Raw genomic sequence first — 26,054 nt, forward strand, 5'->3', positions numbered from 1 at the left:
GCACGGTGAAAGAAGAGAGCTGACTCTCATAGGCTGACTTCCATACACAGACTGTGACTCCTGAGCTTCCTCTCTCTCTCTCTTCCCACCTCCTACCTCCCTTCCTATCTCCCTTTCTACCTTCTTTCTATCCCCTCCCTAACTATGTAAGTGTAAAAGTAGAGCAACAATCAACTAAAATACAGTTACCGCCTAAGGTCCAGTGGTCTTAGGGAATAAATGGACAGTCACAGCACTGTGTGGAGTGATGCATTACTATTGGGTATGAGTGTGAAGGAAGAGAAAAAGGAAAAAAGCAAAGCAGAACTCATGATTAGTATTGTGTTAGTAGAGAGAAGGTAGAGAAATTGGATTCAAGTAAAAGGGGGAACTGTAGAGGCTAAAGAGAGAGAGACAGGACTGAAGGAGTTTGGGAGAAAGGTGGAGTGAAAAGACACATTATCTGATGGCAAAGTCATCTCCCAGGAGGCTGAGCCATGGAAAACCGTATAAGCCAGACCAGCCTGGGGGATGTCTTAGTCAATGTCCTATTGCTGTGAAGAGACGGTGTAACCATGGCAACTCTCATAAAGGAAAACATTCAATAGGGGCTGGCTCACAGCTTTGGAGGTTTAGTCCATTGTCAACATGGTGGGAAACGTGGAGGCATGCAAGCAGACGTGGCACTAGAGAAGGAGCTGAGAGTTCTCCATCTTGATCTAGAGGCAGCAGCAGGAGGCTATGAGCCACAGTGAGGCCTCAAGGCCCACCCCAACAGTGACACACTTTCTCCAGCAAGACCACACCTCCTAAGAGTGTCACTCCCCATGAGCCAAGCATTCAAACACATGAATCTAGGGGGCCACACCTATTCAAAACACAACAGGAGAGAGAAAAAAAAATTTACAGGAAAAAGAGATAGGAGTTGGGGAGTACAATCTAGGGTAAGAAAAGAGAAGGACCAATCCAGCCAGTGAGGTTAGTATCAGGCATTAGAAGATAATAGACTTAGAAAGGAGAGAGAGCCGTGCAGGGAGGTAGAATGTGGAAAACAACTGCTCTGGGGGCTTTAGTCAGTCTCTTGACGTTCCTTCCCCGGTTCCATTTCTGCTATTCTAAAGATCACTCCTACACAGACGAAACAATGGCAACAAGGCTCCGCTGTGTGGGCAGTCACGCTGCTGGAAGGCCTGGCCGGCATCTACCCCTCCGCTGAGCCCATGTTCCGCTCCTGAATTATTAAATGTAGTTGTATCGCAGAAACGGGCCTGGTTGTGATCACTAGCATCCTTCCCTAAATTTTTAAGAGGCAGAAAGTTTTAAATTTTGCCAGTGCTGTAAACCTGCTATCCAGCTGAGCCAAGGATGCTAAAACTTTGCTTCAAAATTACTGAGTGTGATAGTGTAGAGAGAACTTCCGTGTACTGTCTCCTGGTTCATCAGAGGATGGTGTCTCAAAGCCATCAATACAGATGGAGTCACTTGTCTCACCCCTCCGGAAAGTAGCCAGAGCTGAGGGGCTGTGGAAAGGTGGTTCTTACACACAGCTGCCTGACACTAACTGGATGTCTTCCAGCCTTGTCTCTCACTTGTATTGTGTTTATGATCTTTGCTTTGGGCATATTTCAGGAATTTCCACATCAAATTCTTCAAGATCAAAGCCAAAGAGAAGGGAATTGTAACCATCCTGGCAGGAATGAAGACACTTGCAGGAGAACACTCATGGACCCGTTTAGGTGCTAGACTATTGAACCAATGAACTTCAAGGGATTAGAATTTCTGATACCGTGCTAGGGAGAAGATTAAAATGTCAGTATTACCAGGAGCAATTTCACAGTTCTGGTAACTTTCCAGACCACCTTGCATGGAAGCCTAGAGCAGAGAGAATGCTGGTCAATGGTAGTAAGACCATACCTTGGCCTGGACTTCACATTTCACTGAATAAAGTCCTTTCTCTGCATTGCCCTCTTTAATTGGCCTATTGAGGATGGCTGGATGAGCCTAGTGGATTAGGGTTAACAGGTTCTCACCCTAAAAAGTCCAGTAAAGACTGTGTTTCTTATCTAAAAACCATTCTGTTAAAAATGATACCTTATAAATTTCATTTCAGAATGCATGTGCATAGTGCTTGCTACCTAAGATATATGAGGTTGTGAAGTAGAAAGCTTCAGTGTTGGGGACACCAGGTCATTGGCTGAAGTGAAAATTATTCGGGGAGTCTGCTTGCATAGAGAGCACTGGCAAATAGTGCACAAAGGAACATACCCAAGAAAGGCCAACGAGGAGCCTGGGATGCGGATCTGGACAACCAGGGGACGGAGAAGACAGGCTGCTTCCGGGGGCCTCTGGCCAGATGGCTGTGCCTTGCTCTAGGTTACTCAGCTGACTATGGAGCAGTTGCTTTCAGGCTTCATGCCTTGGCTGGCTCCACTTTACAAGGCAGCAGTTTTCTTTTCCCTGGGTGCAACTAAAGAACAAACGTGCATCTGGCTCATGCACACTGTCTGCCAGCACACACCGTGTGGCACAGGCCAACGAATAGGTCATATACGTTAAAACAAAATATAAAATATCGTCACCTACACATTCCTCAATTACATGCAGAATACATGGAGACATGAGTGTGTCGAAACTATGTGATTAAAAATGAAGCGTCTCTGACTGAACAATGACAAGATTGATAGACCTGTCAACATGGAAGGGGAAAGCATTTCATTGGGTTTCACCCTGTGGTGGTTTGAATGAAAATGGTCTCCATAGAGTCCTAGGGAGTGGCACTGTTAGGAGGGGTGGCCTTGCTGGAATAGCTGCGTGTCACTGGGGTGGGCTTTGAGGTTTCAGAAGCTCAAGCCAGGGCCAGTGCAGCTCTCTTCCTGCTGCCTTCAGATCTGGATGTAAGACTCCCAGCTATCTCTCCAGCACCATGTCTGCCTGTGTGCCGCCATGTTCCCTGCCACGATGGCAATGGACTAAACCTCTGAACTGTAAGCCAGCCCCCAATTAATTTCCTTTATAAGAGTTTCTGTGGTCATGGGGTCTCTTCAGAGCATAAATCCCTAACTAAGCCCTAGACAAAGAACTGCAAGCAACCAATGACTGTTGAGAACTAGCTTCTTCTAGGGATGAGTCCCAGAACTGGTTATCCAGATCAAAGTGGTCAGCCCTAAAATTATATGCACAGAAGCAACAAAAAACAGAGTCAGCAGGTCATGTTTATATATTTGTGCATATATGTGAATATATATAACAGTAATAATCAAAGAAAAAGCAGCCATCAATTGGAGAGGAAATGAGAGGGAGGGGCCATAGAATGGTAAGGCAATTATATTTTAATTAATATATATATTTAAAATAAAAGTAAAATAGCATATACATATTCAAAAACATGTCTTTGATCCATTTTGAATTTATTTTGTACATGGTGCAATATTGGGGTCTCATTTCATTCCTTCACATGTGATTTTTTTTTTCAGTTTTCAAAACACCATTTGTAGAAGAGACTGTAGTTCTCTTGACATCTTCAAAAAGATTGGCTGATAGAAGCTGTGTGGGCTTGCTTCTGTCTTCTTTACTCTAGTCCATTGGACCACATGTCTGCTCTCTCTGCCAGTACCACACTGCTTTGTTGTTATGGCTCTGTAGCATAGTTTGACGTCAGGGGTTGTGACAACCCCAGCGTTAGTTTTTCTGCTTAGGATTGCTTTGGCTATTTGAGCTCTTTTGTACTTCTATATACATTTTTTTGGACCTTTTAAAAATCTATTTCTGTGAAAAATGTCATTGGAAGTTTTGATAGAGACTATTGAATCAATAGATCAACTTGGTAATATATCCATTTTCTCAATATTAATTTTGCTACTCCATAAACGTGATGGGTCTTTCCCTCATCTAGTGTGCAGTGAAAGTTTTGGTTTATGATATGTAAACATGTTTTTTGTTATAATCCCAAGCGGGACATTTTAGTTTGTCCACACCTGTTAATCGGCTTGTGTGGATCGTGGTCTTTGTCAGCTGGAATTAGTTGGATTCTGAGGACTTTGAGGGGTATAAATATGACAGCCCAGAGGAAGAAGGCGCAGTGACTTGGAGAAGGCAGAGGAGAAGTTTTTGCTGTGCTTGCTGTTCACTGGTTACTTCTGGATATCCTGGAGACATTAGTATTGCCCCCCTAAAAATCCTATGACCCTACCCAGTTGGAAGAAGTACAGAGGGCTATGTTCCTTTTTCCTTCTTTTACCCTCCCTCCACCTGGAGCTGAGGAGTTGGAAGGGAGGCATAAGTTTTAAGATAAATAAAGCAGTATAGCATTTGAAAAACTAGCACTTATAGGTGGCACCACTGTGGGGCTTAGAATGATGACTAATGCTGTAGAGGAGACAGCAGGGTGCAGAGCGATGAATATACCCCTCATGACATGAGGGAAAGGTTCGCTGCAGCTCCTGGCACTGGTTTCCCTCCCATTTACCCTGAGACAGGATTCCCCGGTCTTGCCTCTTCGTCTTCCTGCGTTCCATCTTAAAGAAGTTTGTGAGGATACGCAGGAGTTTGAGAAGCAAAAGATGAATGAAATAAAAATCAGAAGATTCACTCATTTTAGAAAGAATTGCAGAGTTGGCAGTGCAACTAGAGAATTTTCCGGTAGAGGCTGAAATGCTTGGAAAGTAAAAAGCACCATTGGTAAAGGGTTCTTGTAACTGAGAGCCCAAGTGTCTTGCAATTGCCACGCTGCCCTGCTCTGCATACATTTGGTGTCAAGCTCCAACAGCTGCTGGGTGGCTGGGGAGGCTGAAAGAGCAGAACGCTGTACAGGGCGAAAGGGTTAAAGAGTAACAGTCTGCTTCAAGGAAAAAAAAAAAGGTTAATCCTGAGCAAACTGAGCTACCAGAGGAGCGGCCTCTGGTGAAGAGATCACCATTAACTTTCCCAGTCGCCACCGAAAGCCTTAGATATCAAAATGCTCGGTGCTTCAGCTGTGGTAATTTGATCATTGGAAAAGAAATTGAGACCAAGCCACCAAAAGCCTCAGAGCTCAAAACGGCCGCTGCGTTAGTCTGAAAAGACTGTATGTTCGGCCAGAGAAGCAAACAAGCCATTTCTGGCGGTACTGGGTTCACAGCAAGAATGTTTAGGTTTCCTGGAGTTTGTAGACAGTGTGCTGGAAGGGGTCCTTTGACTGGTAAACGCGTGTCCAAGAGAGACATATGAACTAACTTCCAGCTGTCAGCTTTAGAGTCCTAGCTCGAGGCTCAACAGCAAAAAGTACGAGCCATTCCAGACTAGAGCAGCCAAAGTTATCAGGTTATCCAGAAACTATTGATCCAAAAGCCGGTTGGTTCCTTGATCATCTCCTTTTAAGAAAGCAACAGCAAGTCTCATTTGTATTAAAAGAAGAGCCTTTTTTTTTTTTTTTAACAGAAAGGGGAATTTAGTGGATGTAAACATGTTTTTGTTTTGATCCCAGGTGTAGGATATGTGGCTGATTCAGACTGTCCATAGCCGCAAACTATTTGCCTCATGCAGGCTCTGAGAGGGGTTCTATCCCAGCTGCAGGCAGTTTAAATCTGAGAACTCTGGGATGGAAGAAAGGCCAGAGCCCGGGGAGTCCTGGGAGGCTCCAAGGAAGAGGGCTTCCTCGCTGCTGCTCCCGGTTGCTGTTGAAACAGTTGGAAGAGAAGTTGGAGAGTTCCTGAAACCAAGACTGGACTCCCCCCAGGAACCCAACAACCCTAACCAGCAGGAAGTAGCTAAGAAAAACTACGCCCCTTTTCTTCACTAAACTTTTTTCTCTCCTACCTGGTGTTGGGGCGTTGGAAGGGATTGCAGTGGGGAAGGGAGAAAGAGACATAAGAAACCCAAATAAAATAGTGCCTATGCTATTGTCTTTGTCGTCTGGTGTCTTCCCATATTTCCTTTTTTAATGTTTTGAATTCTCATTGTACATTTATTCACTTCCTAGGTTAAGTTTATTTCTAATTTTAAGTTTTTGAGGCTTTTGTAAGTGGGGTTCTCCCTTTCCCTTCCCATTCTTCTCAGCAAGTTCATTTATGCTATATAGAGAAGCTATGGCTAGCCTGCTACTTTGCTGATGGTGTTTTTCAGATCTAGAAGTTTTAGGATCACATCATTTACCTGCCCGGTCGATCGATATCCGGCAGGTGGAGCTGAGAGGAGGGTGAGCAGTCCAGCTGGACACCCTCTGTGGCTGAGCGGGATGATGAGTGTCTATGGCTCAGACCTCCCCGGATGCCCCAGGGAATAAAACACCACTGAGCTGGGAGATCTGTTGAAGCAGGAACTCAGTTTATTGAATAAAGCTGTCCTTTTTATAGGTTTGGGTCAGGAGGCAGGGTTAAGGAAGTGAGGTAAGATGACATAAAGAGCAAGGTTAGGTAGTGCAAGGAGAGGTGGGCCAGTGACAAAACTCCACGTAACAGTTACCAGGCAGGGGTGATTTTAAGGAGGATATGCTGAATCACTTTTGCCCGGATGTGGCGCCTCTTAAATCAGAAACTAAAGACAGGTCTCGAAACTCGAGCCAGGCTCAGGTAGATACAGCAGGCCTTATCAGGCCCAACATTTACCAATAGAGTCACTTGGATTTTTCTCCTTTTATATTTGTGTTTCTTTTATTTCTGTTTTATTTCATTGGCTAAGAACTTCAAATATTAGAGTAAACAAAAGAAGTGAAAGTGGGTCTCATCTCATTTCAGAAGAAATACTTCTGATTTTCCCCACTTAGTATAACACTGGCTGGAGATTTGGATTCTAAAGCTTTTTTATATTCAGACATCATCTTGAAGTCTGTTCCTTCTCTTGATTTTTAAATAAGAGCATTTATGAGTAAGATTCTCAAAGGACTAATTCTGCTGTGTTGCAAAGGCTCTGACACACTGTATTTGCATTTGCAAATAATTCTAGAAAAAAAAATCTTAATTTTCTTTCCAGTTTCATCAGTGATATTCAAGACTGTATTGATCAGTCTCCATTTTTGGTATTATTTTATGGTTTTTTCCCTGTTGTCATTTTTTTGTTTTATTCAGTTATATGATGAGCTACAATAAATTGTTTTAATTCTTTTATGTTAAGTGTTCTTAATAGCCTAAAATGTGATTTATTCAGAGACAATTCCAGGGGTTCCTGGGAAGACTATGTATTCTGCAGCTGTTAGGTGAAATATCCTATAAATGTATGTTTAGTTCATTTGGTCTATAGAGCAGATTAACTTTAAAGTTTCTGGGTTGATTTGGCGATAACCCAACCAGGCATATGCTACTGTAATATCAGGATGTATCTGTCTTTTTATAACCATTGGTGTTTATACATATATATTTAATATATATTAAATACATGGTTCTTAATAGATTATTCCTTTATTAATATAGAATACCAACTGTATTGTTTCTGAGGAATTTTTAGTTTGTGTCTACTTCACAAGTTACCAGAATGGCCATGGTAGCTCACTTTTTCAGCTTCCATTTACTTAGCAAACTGACTTGTTTCTTTTCCCTCTCAGTTTATATTATATATTTCAGATATCTTGGATGTCTTAGTTATAGTTTCTATTGCTGCAATGAAGCACCTTGACCAAAAAGCAAGTTGGAGAGGAAAGAGTTTCTTTGGCTTACCTGTCCATGTCATATTTCCTCATCGAAGGAAGTCAGGACAGGAACTCAAACAGGGCAGGGACCTGGAGGCAGGAGCTGATGCAGAGGCCATGGAGGGTGCTGCCTACTAGCTTGCTCCATGGCTTGCTCAGCAGGTGTTCTTATAGAACCCAGAACCACCAGCCCAGGATAGCGCCACCCATGATGGCTGGGCCCTTCCCATCCACCATTAATTAAGAAAATCCTCTCCAGGCTGGCCCACAGCCCCCTCTTATTTTAAGTTTAAAGTCTCAACTGTGGGCTCCTATATAATGAAAAATGAATTAAGTGCTTTCTTCAAGAGGGAAGAACCCCAGGGCACAGTCACAATCCAAACAAAGTAAAACTAAATAATGGAATGTGCAATGTCTGGGGTCAGGGTCTTCTGGCCTCCTCCAAAGGGCTTGGGTGGCCTCCAGCTCTGCCCCCTGCAGCTCACACAGCCTGTCTTCTAGATGGCCCCACCCCACTGTGCCGCTGCTGGTGGTCACCGCATGGTACTGGCCTCTCCAAACCTGCTGGGGTCTTCTGCTGCAGGTGGGCTGCACCGTCACCAAGAGCCTCTCTTCACGGTGCCAAGTCTCAGCTTCTCCGAATGACCCCTTCAGTCCTGGGCTGTCAACTGCGGTGAGGCTGCGCCTTCACCAGTGGCCTCTCCTGGCCTCTCACAGTGCCAGGCCTCAGCTGCTCTACACGACGCCTTCGTGCCTTCAAAACTAGCACCACCGGTGAGACCCTTACACCCCCAAGGTCGGCTGCCAGCCCTCAGCCAGTTCTGGAACACAGCTGTGTGTGTGAGCCTGAGGAAATGCCTCCCAGAGGATTTCACCTCAGTGATGCCGGTCTCTTAGTCACTGCTAATGTCTTAGCTCCAGAGGAGCAGCAACCATTGTGAAGGCTTCACTTCAGTGGGGCAGCTTCTCGGTGATCATGGCCGACTCTTCAGCCCCAGCTGGCCAGAACGACAGACTCTTCATTCAGAGTGGCAAAGGGCTCTGAGAGTCTTTGAAATTTCCTCTGAGACTTCACAAGGCAGGCCTCCATCTTCGGCACTGCCCCTGACATTGTCTTCCAAACGTCTACAGAACTTTCCGCTGAGCTCGCAACACTCAACAACTTTTCTAGCCCAAAGTTCTAACATCCTTCCACAGTCCTCCCCCAAACATGGCAGGCCTGTCACAGCAACACCCCAACTATGCATGCTTGTCCCGGCTTCTGGGTTACTTAAAAACCCATAATGGAGAGTCAATAAATACTATACTAAATTTAGGTACTAATGGTAAGACGTTTATGTATGTTTAGGACCAACACACCAACACAATTCATTTTTTAATATCTTCAATTCATGGCTGGTTGATGAAGAGCCTACATTTCCTAATTATGCCCAATCCCCCACCCACCCATTTGACATTTATATAGTGGAAAAAAAATGCTTATGGTGGCTTTAATGACTATTTTCTTTCCAGTAAAACCAAGTGGTGCCCAAAGACCACCAGAATTGACTGATGTAGAGAACAGCACAGAGCTGGGTTTTATTCATACCTGCAGAACCAGATGTCCCAGAGCTGGTGATTTTTGCATACAAAACAATGCTGTGAGTCACTCCTCCTCGTGGAACTGGAGAAGTTGTTCTTAAAAATCAAAAGCTGTATGATTTTTTTTTTTCATTTTGTTCCTCCCCCTGGGAAATTGTTGCTCAGTTCTAACAGCCAGTCAGCCTTCTGGGAAAATAGCTCTTCTCATGATCGTGGGCTGCCCATACTTTTCCTCTAGATATTTCTTTCACAGTGTTTGCCTCTCTGCAGTCAGCAGTCCCCAAGGTTCCGAACTGCCAAACGCTTTCATTGTACACATCTTCTTAGCACTAATGATCTCGAATCCCTCTAGGCTCTGAATGGATAGCAGCCATCTGTAGCAACACAGCACTTTTTTTTTTTCTTTTTTCTGCTTTGCTTTTTAAAGGCAAATAATCTGAGCTGAGAGACAACGGGAGGAGGAAGGGAGAGCACGGTCTTGGGGTTTTCTTGACTGGGAGACTGCATGCTGGGGAGTCTTGAGAAGCTTGCCTAACAAGCAAATACAAATCATGGTCGGCCATGGAGTCCCTGCTCATCCGGCAGCAACCACAGGGCTGCGTGTTTAGTGACAGATTTCAAGAGCCTGCGTTGTTGCTGTTCTTGTAACCGCTGCCTCTCAGGCAGGTCTTTACACATGGGGTTTTTGTTTTAGATCGAACTGACGTTTTGGGTTCAGCTTGCTCCGTGAATCAACTCCTCTGCTTTCCCCAGAGGGAGAAGGAGCCACAGGTGGACAGAGTCACGTCTGTACTCGGACTCCTGAAGGGTACAGACTCAAATCACCAGACACCAATGCCAGCGGCAGGAGCTTCTCAAGCAGTTTGTGGAAGGGGCCTAGTTACCAGGTGCTTCTCCCAGAGAGTTGCTATTGTAAATTAAATATAATACCCCGTGGAATTGCACGTCACAGGAAAGCCCTTTTGAGATAACGGAGTTCCATTTCCACAGGTGCCTAAGCTGAGCGGAGACTTTTCCTGTTCCTCCCGTGCTAAGGAGACAACAACTCACTTCAGAACTTGTCTCCTCGGTTTCATTAAGGCTATTTATTATTTATAAGAACTTATAGGTAGAACTCCAGAAAGAAGGGGAATGTATGGGCAGTACTGGAAGGGCAGGCAGGCCAACCCAAAGTGCTCCATCTCTACCAGGAGTAAATGTGTGACAGGCATCAGGAAGAGCTGGGGAGATAAGTCACTTGCTGTATAGGAGCGTGTGTCACAGTTTAGGTCCCCAGAACCCACATAAAGACTGACAGGTGTGACAGCTCCCTGCCATCCCCGCAGGGAAGCAGAGAGTGGGTTCCCAGGGCAGGGTTCAGTGACAGACCTTGTCTAAATTAATACAGGGGAAAGCCATCAAGAAAAACTTTCAAGGTGAACGTCAAGCCTCTGCATACTTGTACACACACATTTACTCACACATATACCACACATATAAACGTTACAACATTTTGTGAGGACTTGGCTTTATTATATACACTCACAGAAATAAAGAACGTGAATAGAAATCTGGTGAAAGCCACTCCAAAAGCTTTATTCAAAAGAAAGAAAAATGGGAACCAGTAGAAATACATTCTGAATAATAAATCAGTCTGCCTTTGGTGGGGAGGAGACCCCACTAGGAAGGGAAAGATGAACTGGGGTATCTTTGCTATTGCATAGATACATGGCTCTCTGCTGTTTTTGTCTTAGTCAGGGTTTCTGTCACTGTAATAAAACTCTGTGGCCTAAAGCAACCTGAGGAGGAAAAGGTTTATTTCAGCTTTCAAAACTCAGGTCACAGTCTATCACTGTGGGAAGTCAAGGCAAAAATTCAATCCCGGAACCCAGAAACTGGCACTGAAGCAGAGGCCTCAGAGGAAGGCTGTCTTACCCTGATTTATTATGGAACCCAGGGCCACCTGCCCAAGGATGGCACTGCCCAACAGTGAGCTGGGCCCTCCCATCTCAAACAAGACCATATTGCACAGGCTGGCCTACGGGCCGGTCTTAGTAGCATTTTCCCAATCAAGATTTCCCCTTCCCAGATATGTCTAGGTTCATGTCAAGTTGACAAAACCAACCAGAGCAATTTGCATGGTTATTACTGGCCATTCAAGGTGGGGTGGAGGGAATGACTGAAGGGTAAGAAGTTAGCCCATTTTTTAAAAATTCTAGTAGTCTGTTCTCTAAATTCTACTGTATGATTTTTATCTACTCTCAAATGACAATCCAACGTTCCTATCACCCTTCATAGAAGGTCTATACACCATCCTCGGTCAACTAAGACTCACACAAGGTTTCACACTGTGGCCGAGGCTGTCTCAGAACTCATGAGTTAATCCCAAATTAAAAGGTCAGTTGGACAGTTTGTTTCTTACGTGTATGCAACTGAAGACTTTATTCCTGCTACATTCAAATGTACTAAAATCAAAAGTCAAAACATCAAATTAGCAGGAGATTGTAATGAAACACACATGTGATAAAAAGCAACTGGGAGCGTTGTTTCCAACACATCAGGACGAATCTTTCAGCTGATCCACTTGGAAGTGAGAAAGGAGAAGCAACACCCATTCCAATTATATGGGATGGAGAGAAGCATGAGACCGAAGGCACATCTCCCCACCCCCAAGTTGAACTATCCAAAACTGACTCTGAAAGTAGAAACGGAAAATTCATTCACAACACTTTGCAGCTAGATAAATCGATAAACACTTTAAAAGGCCTGTAATCTGGTTGAAAGAGTTTTTGGGTTAAATTTTAGGATCCTATAAATTACTCAATCCAAGCTCCTTGTTTTTGGGGAATAGTTCCCCCCGCCCCTACGTCATTGATGGTGTCCGTTATCATTCCTCAGAAATTATCCGTTCTGAGACCCCAGCTCCGAGGAATTAAGTTGCCTGGAAATAATGACCCAGGGTAGCTGGAGTTTTCTTGTTTGTTTGTTTGTTTTGTAGACAAGGGCTCACTCTGAGCTCTGGCTGGCCTCGAGTGATCCTCCTGAGCAGTGGGGTTATAGCCCTGAGCTATCACATCCGGACAGCTGCACCTGTGAAGGCGCTTGGCTAATGCCAAAGCATAGCCAAAAAGTAGGGGGTCCCGCGGTGGGCTTCAGCGGGAGGCAGAGGCTTTTCTCCAGGCGGGTAGGATGGAAGAACAGCGCTCTCCACTCCAGTTTGGAATGACATGGACAGGCCGGGGGCCTACCGCCTGGGCGTTTGCGCACCGGCTCAAGAGGCTGGTGCTCAACCAGATAGACGGTTCTCACCGTCGCCTTTTCTCTGCGAGCGGCGACGGAGGCGCGGAAGCAGACGCCCCCCGCCCCGTTTCTCGAATGCCATCATGGCTGTAGCCGCAGAGGCTCGTCTACGCGGCCTGGAAACAAACCCTAGGAGGATCGCAAAAACGAAGGTGGGCGACTTCCGGTGACGCGGTGGCATTTTTAATGCTAGCACCGGGCCGCGGAAAGGCCGTCCTGTTCCCGGTGGTGGGTAGTGCCCTACGCCGGGCGGGCACCTCCTCCGCCAGCCCCAGGCCTCGGCGCTTACCCTAACAAGGTAGAACGGACCAGCCCGCGGTGACGTCACCCCGTAGCCCCACCCACCGAGGCACGGCCTGTCAGTCACGCGCGCTAGGCCTCTGCGCGCAGGTTCCTGAGGACCGGGCTCAGGCTCCTCCCTCCCGTCCGCCTTGGCCCCGCCCAGCTGGCCCCTGGGGGCGGGGCGGAGGCCGGAGGGGAGGAGCGCGCCTGCGCGGAGAGGAGCGGCGAGCCTGCCTTGGAGGGCCGGGTTGAGAGACTGGGGGCGAGATGCAGGTGAGTGTGGCGAGGTCGGGACCGCAGGGCTGAGGTCGTGTGGCCTGGTGGGCTCCCGCCAGACCCGGAGCCAGGTCTACACAAATCACCCCGCTCGGCCCTCGGCGAGGAGGCCGCGCGAGAGGCCCGGCGCGTGCGCCCTCCGAGAGGGCGGGGTGGTCATCCTGCCCGCGGGCTGGGTGCTCCTGCCGGCTCTGCCCTGCCCCGCACGTCTCTGTCCTTTAGGGTCACCTGATCCTGGGGTCGTCCTTCCCCGAGCCTGGTGAAGGCCCCGACTCTTCTGCCGTCTACACTGACTCTTTACCCAACGCTAGCTTTACTTTGGAGTGCTTCCTGGATTCCAGATTTGAGCCCCAGGGCCCAGGACCATTGTTAATTTCTAAAATGAAGGAAGTCGGAACTCCTTAGGGTTTTTGTTGTTGCTACTGTTTTGATCTGGTATTTGCTGCTAGTGTTTGACAAAGGTTCAAAGAAAGTGCTAGGAAACACCGTAGAAATAGCCTTTAAGAACCACCGTTTGTCACCAGCCCTTCTGTGTTGCTGTGTTTTAAGAATTCTGAAGGTTCTGGGTGGAAGGTGGATGGGGCATACAGTTGTGGGCTCCTGCTTGGGAGACAGGCGCTGGGGACCGGAGTGGGAGGCGCCCCAGCAAGCCGGCCACAAGCCAGGTACCCATGGAAGGTAAAGAGAATGCTCAGGAACTGCCCTGGACGCCTGCACTCTTAAGTCTTCAGGACTGTGTTTAAAAACGTCACTCTTCACGTTCTCTGACCACCCAGCTGAAGGGAAGCTTCACCTTCCTGTGCTCTCTCTCAGCCGGTTTGTGACACAGAATTAGACTGGAGCCCGGTTGTCCTGTGCTTGTTCCTTAAGTTCATGTTCTGAACCACTTCAGAGCCCTGTTATCCTGCCAGGCTGTGCACCCCACAGTAACCGGGCATTTGGGTCCAGGTCTGAGACCACTGTACTCCTAGCCGGTTTGGCTAATGTTCTCCTCTATCTCTCTCCCATCCAAACACTAATCAGGCTCGGTCCTGCTTAGATTCTGACCCCAGAGGAGGTTGGGTAGGTTCCTGGTGGTATAGGCAGAGGTGGCAGTGCCTTTCTGAATGCCACACCTCACCAACACCAGGTGGGGGTAGCAGTTAGTGTTTGACAAACATTAGCCATCATGAGTGACTCTGGGCTGGGCTGTGGGTCTGCTGTTCTCAGATTTATCCTGGAGACTCTGAGGCCTGCTGTTTAGATGGCCCAGCTTCAAGTACCAGTCTTCCCTGGTTTGTGCAGGCTTCGGCCTTGTCTTGTGACCATCTCAGGGCAGTCTTGCTGCTGAAGCTGAAGTTTGTAGGTTGCTGTCCAAGTGGGTGGCGGACACTTCGCAAGGAAGGAGGGCAGATAGGTGTGCACCCCTTTCAGAAACAGAGAAAAAAGGGGTGAGCAGGTTTACAACAGCATGAACCAGGGTCTTAGTCAGAGTTACCATTGCTGTGGTGAATCCCATTCACCAAAGGCAACTTGGGAAGGAAAGGGTTAATTGAAGGCAGAATCTGTCATTGAAGGAAGTCAGGATAGGAACTCAAACAGGACGGGATCCTGGAGGCAGGACTTATTATTATTATTATTTATTCTTGTATAACCCATTATTTCCTAAGTAAGCTTGTTAGTCACACTTAATTAAAGTGAAAGTTTGTCAATTCCCTTTTCAATCTGGATGACTCCATTCCACCCTCACATAATTAAATGTCCTCTCTGGAGAGCATCTCTGTCAGCTGTGGTCCCTGTAACTCTAGACCAACAACCTGTTTGTCCTTGCACTTGACAGAGCTTGTCCCGATAATGGTGTGTAGTTTGCGCATGTGCTCTTTCTAGTCCCCCTCTCCGTCCTGACTGTACCAAGTGATTTCTCTATCTGTCATGCACACTTGTACATCCGTCTCAGTTACTGCCCAGTTCAGTAATTTCCCTGCTCTGGTGTCTTTGCTGCAGAAAGGCTTTATTTCATCTTTCAGCTTCCAGGTCGCAGTTCATCACTGAGAGAAGTCAACAGGAACTCAGATGGGAACTGGGTGGCAGGTGTGGGGAGCAGAGAGCTCTGCAGGAATGCGCCTCCTGGCTCGCTCTGTGTGCTTTCTCATGTGTCTCAGGATCACCAGCCTCATGGTGGACCCAGCCCACTTTCACATCTGTCATCTCAAGAAGATGCCCCACAGGCTTACGTATAGGCCAGTGTGATTGGGGCATTTTCTCATTTGATGCCTCCTTTTCTCACAAGACTCTAGTTTGTGCCAACTTGACCAAAAAACAAACCAACACAAGTAGGTACCTGGAATCTGTTGCAGGAACCATGCCACTGTGAGACCTTGGGAAAGTCGGGAATCTTCCTTGACCTCACAGCTAGGAGACTTCAGAGGCACCCTACGGCCCCACAGGCCACGTCTGTGTCAAATGATCAGATTTACTTTGGGTTAGGTCATAAGAATTCACTAGCGTTTTAAATAAAACGTGTGTAAATCATGAATGGAAGGCAGGTCAGAGCCTTGCTTTCAGTATTGATCTGCCCAATTGTATCCTGGTTTTTCTCCCATGCTGTCTCCCCAGGGAGACCACAACAGGGTGGGCCATCTTTCCATAGTCTCAGGAATTTAGCGGGAGCGCCTCCCTGCTCCCCACCTTTCCTGCTTGTCGATTTGTGCCTTCCCTCCTGACTTTGCCCTCACCGGTTCCTTGTCTTTGCTGGTACAGGACCCCAATGCAGACACCGAGTGGAATGACATCTTACGCAAGAAGGGCATCCTGCCCCCGAGGGAGAGCCTGAAGGAGCTGGAGAAGGCGGAAGAGGAGAAGGAGGAGGAGCTTCTCCAGCAGTCTGTGGGTGAGCTCCCTCATCCCCTTCCTTTCTTCCGTGTCTGTCTGGCTTCGCACACCAACCGCCAGCTGCTGTAGTGGGGGGGCCTGTGGGTAAGGGCCGGGAGGCAGAGCTGGAGCACTGGCGTCAGCATCAGGAGTGCCCGCTGTGACCACAGAGCAGAGCGAGCCACCCTGCAGGCCGCCGTCCTTGTCCGTGTCACCCAAGCCCACGCCGTTCTGTGCTGAGCTTTAGTTTGGACGGGACCACAGACGTGAAAGTCTGTGTTTGTGTTCTCTTGAGGCTGTACTTTATTCATCTTTGTGGGCTGGTTAAGAATGTTGGCGTATGGTAGCTCGCCTGATTTGAGGAAGCATAAGTTGGTTGGGGTGCGTGGTCTCTGCGAGAGGGCTTCTCTTAAAGGGCTCACCGCCCTCGTCAGATCCCCGCTGTTGGTCCCAAGGTGCTCAGTGTGTGTGTGAGGCCAAGGCACAGGAAGGGCAGGCAGGCGCCTTCAGGGGTTTCCCATGCCTCCCGACGGAAAGGCGTTGATCAGAGGACTGGCACTTTTCCCTCTCCACGTGTGAACGCTCATGTGGAGGAGAATTTCCTAAGATGTGGCCAGCTTAGTGAGTGATTTTTGTGTCTTGGGTGTTATTCTGGGCAGTGGGGATTTAGTGGACCACAGGCTGGACAGAGGTCAGTGTGTTTATGTTTCAGCAGCAGCAGAAGGAAGAGGAGTTAGGCTGGGAGTATTAGGAAGGTTGCAGGATGGGATAGATGCTGTCATTCAGGCCAGAGGGGACCTCACTAAGCAGGTGGAATTTGAGTAGACTTGAAGGAGGTGAGGTGAAGCTCCTTCAGCAAGTAGAGAGGTGGCCTGGGGTCCTTGATAGTCCACAGGAGGTCTTCCTGACAGGAAAAGCAGTAGAGCATTCACAGAGGCCTCCAGGGGCCTGCCCACTTGGATCCTGAATCTTCTCGTAAGAGCCTAGCTTTCTTCACATGAGGGGAAAGTTACTGGGGATGGAACCAGAATGGCGTGGCCAGTGTTTTAACAGCAGCCCCACCTTACTGAGCATAGACACTGGCCAGTAGTGCGAAGCCTGAGAGCAGGGAGGCCACACTGAACTAACCCTGTAATTCAGGGAAGAGACACCATGTACTGGGGTGTCTCTGGAACACCAGATGGGGGGGTGGAAGAGCCGCCCATGTTTCTAAAGAGGGCCAACAGAATTTGCGGACAGATGCCAGTGACACGAGTGAAAGGGGAAAGGCAAGGAAGACGGCCTGGCTCAAGCATTCTGAGGGGCAGAGGTGCTGTGGGCCGGGTAGAGAGGCCTACAGGTAGGTCAGCAACTGTTGAGGATGCGCAGGCTTGGAGGGTTTTTAGTTGAGTGTGCATATGTCTCCGTGTGGGTTTGTGTCTGTGTGAATACAGTCTGCAGAGTCAGAAGAGCACCTTGGTGCCTCTAGAGTAGGCAGTTATGAGCAGCCTGACATGGGTACTGGAAGTTGAACCCTGGTCCTTCAGATGAGTAGCAATTTACTCTAACCACTGAGCCATCTCTCCAGCCCAACCTAGAGACTGAGTAGACAAATGGAGATGTCGGGCAGGGAGCGGGGCTTGTTTTTGTTGAGTTAGAGGAGTCAGGGCTGGGAGTTGCCAGCATGTTCCTAGTGTTGTGGGATAGATACACTTACCACGGGGGGCGTGTAGGAAAAGGAGAAAAGGAGCCAAAGAACTGGGCCTGAGTTTTAATGAAAGACGTGTTCACGGGTCAGGCATGGGCAGTCCTCACAGTAGGCAGCGGTGGCTCCCATTCGATGCTGGTCATCACTCTTAAGAGGATATTGCCTGACGTGATGCCAAGAGGCAAAAATATTTCCCACTTAAAAATAAGATGCAGATTTCTGTGCAGTTGACGTCAGCGAAAGAGCGCTGCCTGCCACTTTGAAGAAAACACCAGTGGGAACAGCAGCACAGCGGGGCTGGCGTGGCGATTAGGAGCGCTCGCTCACCTGCAGAGGACCGGGTTTGGTCCTGGCGCCCATAGGGTGGCTCGTAACTCTGTGTAACTCCAGTTCCAGGAAATGCAGCACCCTGCTCCCACTTCTGAGGACGTTAGGCATGCCTGTGTGTGCGTGCAGACACAGCACTCACATACGAATAAATAGAAAACTTCTTGTGAGATGCAGTTCACTGTGTCGCCCTCGGTGGCCTAGAACTCCCTGGGCCGACCAGCTGGCTGCCCTCAGATTCAGCGTTGCAGCTGCCCCTGCCTCACAGCGCTGCGATTAAAGGTGTGCAGAACCGCTCCTGACAACAACTTAATCTTACAAAAAGACGGAGAAGGATGTGACCATCTGTAGGAAAGATGAGCTTGCTCATAGAGGACCCAGTGTCCTCCCTGCCAGAGAAGGACCTGTGAGAGCCACAGTCTTGGTTTTCCCTGAGTGAGTTTATGAAGTGTGCAGCAAGCCAGAGTGAAAGAATAAATAGCAGGTACTCGGCAGCAGAAACATGTTGAGTTGGGCGCGTCCAGCAGAAATCAGCTGGGAAGAGAGCTTCCTGGGGGCATCTGGGTGTCCGCCCAGGTGAGGCTCCCGAAAAGGGATGAACTTCAGCCACAGAGATGGCATCTGTGCGTCGGGTGCTCAGTGTTCGGCGGAAGCCAGTGAGGAAGGCGGGGCACCAGCGGGCGTTCCCAGCGGAGCCCTCTCTCCACGGCTTCTGGGTTCTCTCTCCCACTGCAGCACCTTGGAATGGTGGGACAAACCAGCGATTCTCAACCGTGGGGGCCTGGTGACCCTCTCACAGGGGTCACATCATATCCTGCATGTCAGATTTTTACGTTACGATTCACAGCAGTGGCAAAACTACAGTTATGAATTATCGCTGAAAACAACTTACCCCAGGCGTCACCGCCACACGAGGCGGCAGTGCCAGGAAGGCTGAGGACCGCCGGGACAGACAGCAGTAGCATCTGTGGGGTGCCTTCGCCACCTGGCTGCTCTGGAGGATGCACACTCAGGGACCAGCCCGTTCACACGGGCCGTGGAGGACAACTGAAGACAAACATGCTGGGCGTGGAATTGGCGGGGGTGGGGGGATGACCGCATGTCTACAGCCGGCCTCCTTGAGCTCACACAGGGCAGCTTAGGGCACTGCGCACGCTGCTGGAGATGTGAGGTGTGTGAGGACGCCCGCCTGCCGTGTCCACGAAGACCCTAACAGGTGGCTTCAGCCAAATGTGCCTCCTGTCTCCCTTGCAGCGTGACAGAGTAGCGTGACGGGAAGAAGGGCGTGGCAGGGCTGACCTCAGCTGCAGTGCGCTCTTCGTGCCGTGGGCTGGGGCCTTTGGGCTTGTGTGCACATACAGGAGGGAAGGGGGCTCTAGTGTGTGTTTGCTCATCTTCTCCCTGTTATGCTTCCTCCAATGACACGAAACCCAGTGAAGACCTATGAGGACATGACTCTGGAGGAGCTGGAGGAGAATGAGGACGAGTTCAGCGAGGAGGACGAGCGTGCCCTGGAGATGTACCGGTCAGTGCCCGGGAGAGTGCTGGGGAGGGCAGAACGTGACGGGGCCGGGGGGCACAGCTCTCAGAGCTGCTCTGAGACTTCTGCTCTGCGGCACTCAGTACGCCTGGCTTCCGGGGTTCTCTTCCGGGAGGTGGGCATGCAAGCAAGCAGACAGGTGTGCGTCTGTGCTTAAGGCTTCCTCCTGTTGTGCAGGCAGCAGCGGCTGGCCGAGTGGAAAGCAGCCCAGATGAAGAACAGGTTTGGAGAAGTTCTGGAGATCTCGGGGAAGGACTATGTCCAGGAAGTGACGAGAGCCGGCGAGGGCCTGTGGGTGGTCCTGCACCTGTACAAGCCAGGGTGAGCCGACTGACCATCCGTGACAGGGGCCTGTGGAGCAGCTTTTGGGTCTGGTTTAATCTGCCCTTGTGCTCTGTGTCTTTGTAGCTGATTGGCCCAAACGTTAATGCTCAGTGTTCATCTTAAAACTTTTAAGTTAGTGTTTGTGCATGCTCTGCTGGAAGCAGGGGACAGGACTTACATTTCCTGTATTAAGAAAGAATTTTGCCGAGTATGGTAGCATACTCCGGCAGTGCCAGCATGAGAGGCTGAGGCCATAGAACCGTGACATTGTTCAAGACTAGCCTGGGCTACACAGCAAGACCTGGATCTTAAAAAAAGATGACAAGTTGGCCTCAGCTGTCCCTTTAGAGGAATCGCACTTCAGGAACCACAGTGACTGTACTGCTGGGGGCCGGGTGGGGATGCGTGTGTAGAAACCACCTTAAGGCAGGGCGCTCCGGCCTGTTCCACAGGCATCGGTGTTCTCAGTGTTTTCTAAGCAGCCCTCACAGAGACACAGCTGGTCAAGATGTCAGCGCTGTGTTCCCAGACTTCCTGTGACACTGAGTTGAATTTAGATCCGATCGCCCCTTTCCCCGAGTACACCAGCATGGATTTTCCTGATGAGAAGTGAAGTCACCGCAGGCAGAGGCTGGGCCCTCCGAGGGCTCCTGTCAGCGAGGGCCGTGTCACTCAGCCATCTTCTCCTGTGTGCCCCAGGATCCCGCTCTGCTCCCTGATAAACCAGCACCTGAGCGGGCTGGCCGCCAAGTTCCCTGACGTGAAATTCATCAAGGCCATCTCAACCACCTGCATCCCCAACTACCCTGACCGGAACCTGCCCACGGTGTTCGTGTACCTGGAGGGCGACATCAGGGCGCAGTTCATCGGCCCACTGGTGTTCGGGGGCATGAACCTGACGAGGGATGGTGAGGATGGTGGGGTGCTGTGGGGGGGAGGGGCATCAGTGTCCCCACAGTGCTTGCTCACGTGTGTGTTTGCATTTCTCTGTAGCCTTAGTCGGCCCCGTGGGTCTTAATTTCAGATCCAGGTAATGCTGCCTCTTAACCTGGAAGGATACTTTCTGATCCTTTCACACCTGCTGCCCCCCCAGGGGTGTTAACATACGTGTGACCTGTGACACGGAATCTGACATTCTCCATCTCTTTATAACGAGTCCAACCACTTTACTTTCCAGCAAAAACGTACTTTTAAAAGTGGTTTTGTGTACTCTGACGCTCACTGTTGAGCGTGGAAAAATGCACACATACACAGACATGTCAGGTGTGTTCCGGAGCTCAGAGGTGTGCAGTATTACAGATTAGTTCACAGCGGACGCCATTGTCCTGATGGGCTGGAAGGGGTGGGGATTGCCGGAGGCCGTTGTCTCCTGTTGAAGCAGAAGCTGCCTGAATGTGACACCCACTCCTAGTTCTGCAGGCCGGAGTGCAGGCCTTGGCGTCTGGCAAAGGCTGTCATGTCACTGTGGAGACAGGAGGGCACACGCACAGGGAGGAAGCGTGACGGACTCACAGGATCTGCCAAGCTTGCTGTGCAGTGAACCCAGGCTGTCGTGTAACTAGAGACCCGCCTGCCTCTGCCTCCTAAGGGCAGGGTCAAAGGTGTGCGCCACCACACCGCTGCAAGCCGTGCTCTTAACCAGTCTACTGTAGTGAGAAAGACAGGAGTTTCCCTCAGCAATGCCCCAGCTCCACACTCTCCTGTAGGGACAGCCAGAGTGGTCAGGAGCTCTGGTGAGGCACACCCATGTGTAACTGGCAGCTCTGGTGAGGCACAGCAGCTGGCTACCAGGCACAGCTGCTGTCTCTATTTCCAGAAGAGTTCTTACTTGAGGGTTAGTGTAAGGACTGTTAGTCTCTGTAAAGACTGTAGGTAAATAGTGTTAAATGCACATGTGTGGACTTATGAGTCCCCCGTCCCTCTCTCAGCGGTGACAGTATCACATCTCCCTGCTAAGCGTGCTTCGGGTATGTGGCACGTCCTTCCCTGCTCACCGCGCTGCCCTCAGGCCCCAGAGGTTTGCGTGTGACTATGTGGCTTCACCTCCAGCTCCTGGCTTCTGCCTCGGGAGGATCTGAAGTCTGACAAACGCAAGCTGCAGTAGGCTGCAGGGTCCCCAAGGCGTGTGATACCGCCCCCCCCCCCCGCCCTTCATCACGTGACCTCTTTCCCGCGCTCTCCCACGCTGACAGCGGAACCTGAATACAGAGCCGAAGTTCAGGCACCCGTGCTTCACTTCATGTTATTTAGTTTTTGTTTGAACTACACGAATGCACTGTCTTGAATGTCTCAGATCGAATCATGAAGCTGAAAACTTCTTGGGCTGGTTAACAGAGATCTCTGGTTAGGTTCAGAGTTTCCTCTGCGGGCCTGATGGAAAGGCCAAGCGGAGACACTGGCATTCTCCCGTACGGTCAAGTTCATGCGGAATTCACTTCACTTGGCCATATTTGAAACAGCGTGCCAAAGTGTTTTCAGTTTTCCCTCCAAAGAGCTTTTTCTTTTCCTCCTTTCTCTTTCCCACTTTAAACCTGGCATTAAAATGCTCCCCGAATTTCACAGGTCATGTTTGCGTCTGACTGAGGGAAGATTGAAGCTGTTGCTGGGGTTGGGCGGGGACCGCTCTGATGGGGCCTGGCTCCTTATGTGGCACTTTCTTCTTGTCACCAGAGTTGGAGTGGAAGCTGTCGGAGTCGGGAGCAATCAAGACCGACCTGGAGGAGAACCCCAAGAAGCCCATTGAAGACGTTCTGCTGTCCTCAGTGCGAGGCCCTGTCCCCATGAGGAGGGACAGTGATTCCGAGGACGACTAAGACTGCAGCTGAGGAGCTCTTTGAACTTTCTTGATATGACACATTATCTGGATTTTTAAATAAGGAGGAAAAAGCAAAAATTTATCATCTTGGTAACTTTTTTATAATTATTTAAATTTTATACATTTCAGAAGTAATCATTGCTGGAAATTTTTTTTAATTTCCTTGGGACTCTTTTTAAATTAATAATGTTTCTTTAAGAAAAATTTAAACAAGCTATTAAGTCAAATATCTATGTCTTCCTACGTGTATTTCAGCAAACCAGGAAACTGTTCAGTGTTTTTTGATGTGTAGCTATACAGAAAGGAATATGGAGTTTAAAAAATGACATGAATAAGTTAAATAAACTATTTAAAAATAACTGTAGAAAATGAGAACTCAGCTTGATTAGTTAGGTTGTGTGTTTTTGGTTTATAAAGCTAGCAAAAGAAGTATCTTCCAAAGAAATGGCTGATAATAGTTTTGAGACAAATACTGTTTTCTCAAATTAGCTGACAGGTTTCAACTCTCTGCCATGTGTGTTTTCAGTTAGGTCCCCTGGTTACACTTAGGTGTGTCTCAGGCTGTTAGACACCAGCCATTGCTTGTGGTGCTGCACACCCGAAATTCTAGTGCTGGGAGGCAGGGCTGAAAGAATCAGACTAACTTTGTAACCTATGTTTCTTTTAATTGCCTTATAACTTACATTTGCAAGTTTTAGGCCCATGTTAATTAAAGCCTCTTAGTGCTTCTCCAGAGAACCGAGGAATGTAAAAGTTCCTGACATTAGCCATCTGTGAGGGCAGAGAATAAGCAGAGATCTCTACTAAATGGAGAAAAAAATTACCGGCTGGCGCTGGTAAGATGGGCTTTGTTTGGAAACTGGGCCAAATGGCCCCAATTCTTCTCCTGACCTTTGATCCAAAGCCTGTAACCCCCACTCCTCAGAATAGACATGGGATGAGTTAATCACCCTCCCACATTTAACTGTGGATGGCAGGAAATTCCAAACTGACTTGAAGATCAGATATTTACGACAGGCCTGACTGGACCTAAAGGTGAACAGAACTGACCAATTATTTTAAAAGTTAAACACTTCCTCCAACCCTAAATCGCCAAGAAGGCAACCCCAGGAGAGTCCCGCCTTGTTGTCTTTTAAAAACCCAAGGTCTTTGTCTCTCCGTGCCACTCCTAGCTGACCAGCAGGAGTGACCCCATTGTACAATGGTCAAGAAGAGTCTCTTGCGTTTTTGCATCGATGGATGATTAGTTTCCTGAGTTCTCTTCATACCTTCTTATATTTAGGCTCTTGCTGGGCCTAACAGGGTCAGGCAGCCTCTGGGAGTTCAAGGCCAACTTGGTGTGCAAAGTTCCAAGCTAGCCAGGGCCACACCATCAAGACCCCAAACAAAAACAGAACACTTAAGATGAGATGAGCTGTTCTTGGCTGTCAGGCCCTGTTAGATTTGTTTCCTAAGAATAGGGTGTAAGCACATGCATGCGCACACACACACGTATGTGGTATCTACACACATATAAGAGCACTATCAGTTGATTTATAAAAAAAATTGATATTTTCTGAGCCAGAGTCCTCTAAGTTGACATTGGTGACAGAAAAATGTTTATAATATTTTTGTTATATGATGTAGCAAAATAGCTAATTGGAATCTTAGAGACAAGAGTCTAAGAACACAGGGTTTGTTCAGATTATGTTGTAAAATTTGTTTGTTGTTGTCTAAAGACTGACAGGGAACGGGGACCTACTCCATATGTGAGTCTGCCATGTTTTCTCTTATGTCAGAGTCCCCACTGCTGAACCCAAGCGCCTTTTGGCGTGGCTCCCTTCCCAGGCTCAGAAGTTTTGACAGCAAGGGTGGAATGACAGCAAGAGCTTTGCTGCTTGTAAGGCTCCTGCCTTGGGCTGTCTGTGGCGGCTGATGGCTGAGAAGTTCAACACTGTTTGTCTTAGAGCAGTGGATCTCAACCTGTGGCTCACAACCCTCCTGGCGATGTAAATCAGATATTTACAGTATGATTCGTAACAATAGCAAAATTACAGTTCTGAAGTAGCAGCGAAGATAGTTCTATGGCTGGGGTCACAACATGGGGACCTGTATGAGGGCCACAGCATTAGGAAGGTTGAGAGCCACTCCACTGCCTTAGAGCCTGAATTTTTTTTTTTTTAATATATTTCCTTTATCAAGGGTGGCAAACAAAAAGAGCAAACATGTAAAAACACAGGGTGCTGAAAATACAAACTCAATTCAGACTCGGGCTCATCCAGACCCTGGTCACGAACCCAGTCAGGGAATAGGACAGGAGTGACTTGGAGGCCAAGAGAATGGGTGAACAGAGGATCTGGGTCTGTCTCCCCATGTTCAGCATGACAGTGGTATCTCCATCTTCCCAGCGACTGAAGATCTTGCTTGTACCCTCACCCTAGCCAGATCTTGAAGGCCAATGGCAGTTGGTTCTCTCGTCCCTTGGTCAATCCTTACTTGCTGCGGCTTCTGGCCTTAATTCTTTTCCTCCATGATTAATAGCAAGTTAGGTGCTGTAGAAAGCCACAGTGAGGCTGAGGCCCAGAAGAGTTGGGTAAAGATGAAGAAGGAGTGCTCCCAGGACCCCTTTCTTCATGGGACCCCAAATTGTACAACCAGCTCTTCTTTCACGTCCACCCAGATCTGAGAAAGTAAACTGTAGGCAGAAGCAGCTCTCTTGGTTCGCTGGCCAGCACTTGGTGAGGCTGACTGGTGAGAGGGCAGCGGTGGCAGCTTTTTCCAGTGGGTCAGACTGCTGCTAAGTACTGCCAAGCGGGTGCTGTACTGCCTCGCCTGGTCCATGTACTCAGGCTGCTCCATGCCCTGGGGGTCTGCGGCAGACACATCAAGGATGTTGCTAGCTGTCTTGGCAAGGATGGAGGAGAGCAGGGCCTGCTCATTTCTGTGAGCTGAGGTAGGCTGTGAGGGTTGGGCTTGGCTCCATTGGGGGCTTTGGTAGGGATGCCGGGGTCTAGCAACTGCTTCCTCTCCTCCCCATCCTGGTCTGAGTCCTTGTTCTCCACCGCTGTAGCAGCACCCCATGGCCTAGAGCCATGCACAGTAGAGGGAGCTGCAGGTCTGGCTCTCTGAGGAGCTCAGCCAGGACCTTATTCTAATAGTCACCGTAGCACTTTGATCCAAATGTGGCTCCTGCCTCCATGCCAGATAAGGACCTTGTTGACTGATACGGTGACAGCAACAGTCCTGGTGCCTGTGGCTCTGGCCAGTAGCTCCACCTACTCACACTGTGCCAGCGCTCAGGCATCTGTGGCGTCTGTCTGCACTTGCTCTAGAGGACCAATAGCATCTTCATCCTAAACTGGGGGGGTTGGAGTTGGAGCTGGAGCCTGAGCTGCTAGTGTCTGTAGCTTAGCTAGTTCTGGATGTGTGTGTGAGGGAGGCATGCCCTGTGGTATTTGCCTCTCCTACGCTCTGCTCCTTAGCAGCGTGCAGGTGTGACAGAGGTGATGAGACTTGGCTCTTTTTTGTTCTTCGGCAT

General features: G+C 48.8%; 1 protein-coding gene and 1 pseudogene across 1 annotated transcript; one reads left to right on the plus strand and one right to left on the minus strand.

Annotated features, from left to right (window-relative positions):
• The first annotated feature begins 12,837 nt into the window (after window positions 1-12,837).
• Window positions 12,838-22,896, plus strand: Pdcl3 (phosducin like 3). Its single transcript, XM_021635997.2, has 6 exons — window positions 12,838-12,991; window positions 15,734-15,863; window positions 19,293-19,383; window positions 19,576-19,719; window positions 20,422-20,630; window positions 22,393-22,896. Exons 1-6 carry the CDS (start codon window positions 12,986-12,988, stop codon window positions 22,533-22,535), a joined length of 723 nt encoding a protein of 240 aa, XP_021491672.1. The 5' UTR covers window positions 12,838-12,985; the 3' UTR covers window positions 22,536-22,896.
• A 2,251-nt stretch (window positions 22,897-25,147) lies between these two features.
• LOC110548045 (ragulator complex protein LAMTOR1-like) lies at window positions 25,148-25,597 on the minus strand (annotated as a pseudogene).
• Between the last annotated feature and the right edge of the window lie 457 nt (window positions 25,598-26,054).

The sequence above is a fragment of the Meriones unguiculatus genome, chromosome 16 (genome assembly GCF_030254825.1).
Source record: "Meriones unguiculatus strain TT.TT164.6M chromosome 16, Bangor_MerUng_6.1, whole genome shotgun sequence".
NCBI lineage: Eukaryota > Metazoa > Chordata > Mammalia > Rodentia > Muridae > Meriones > Meriones unguiculatus.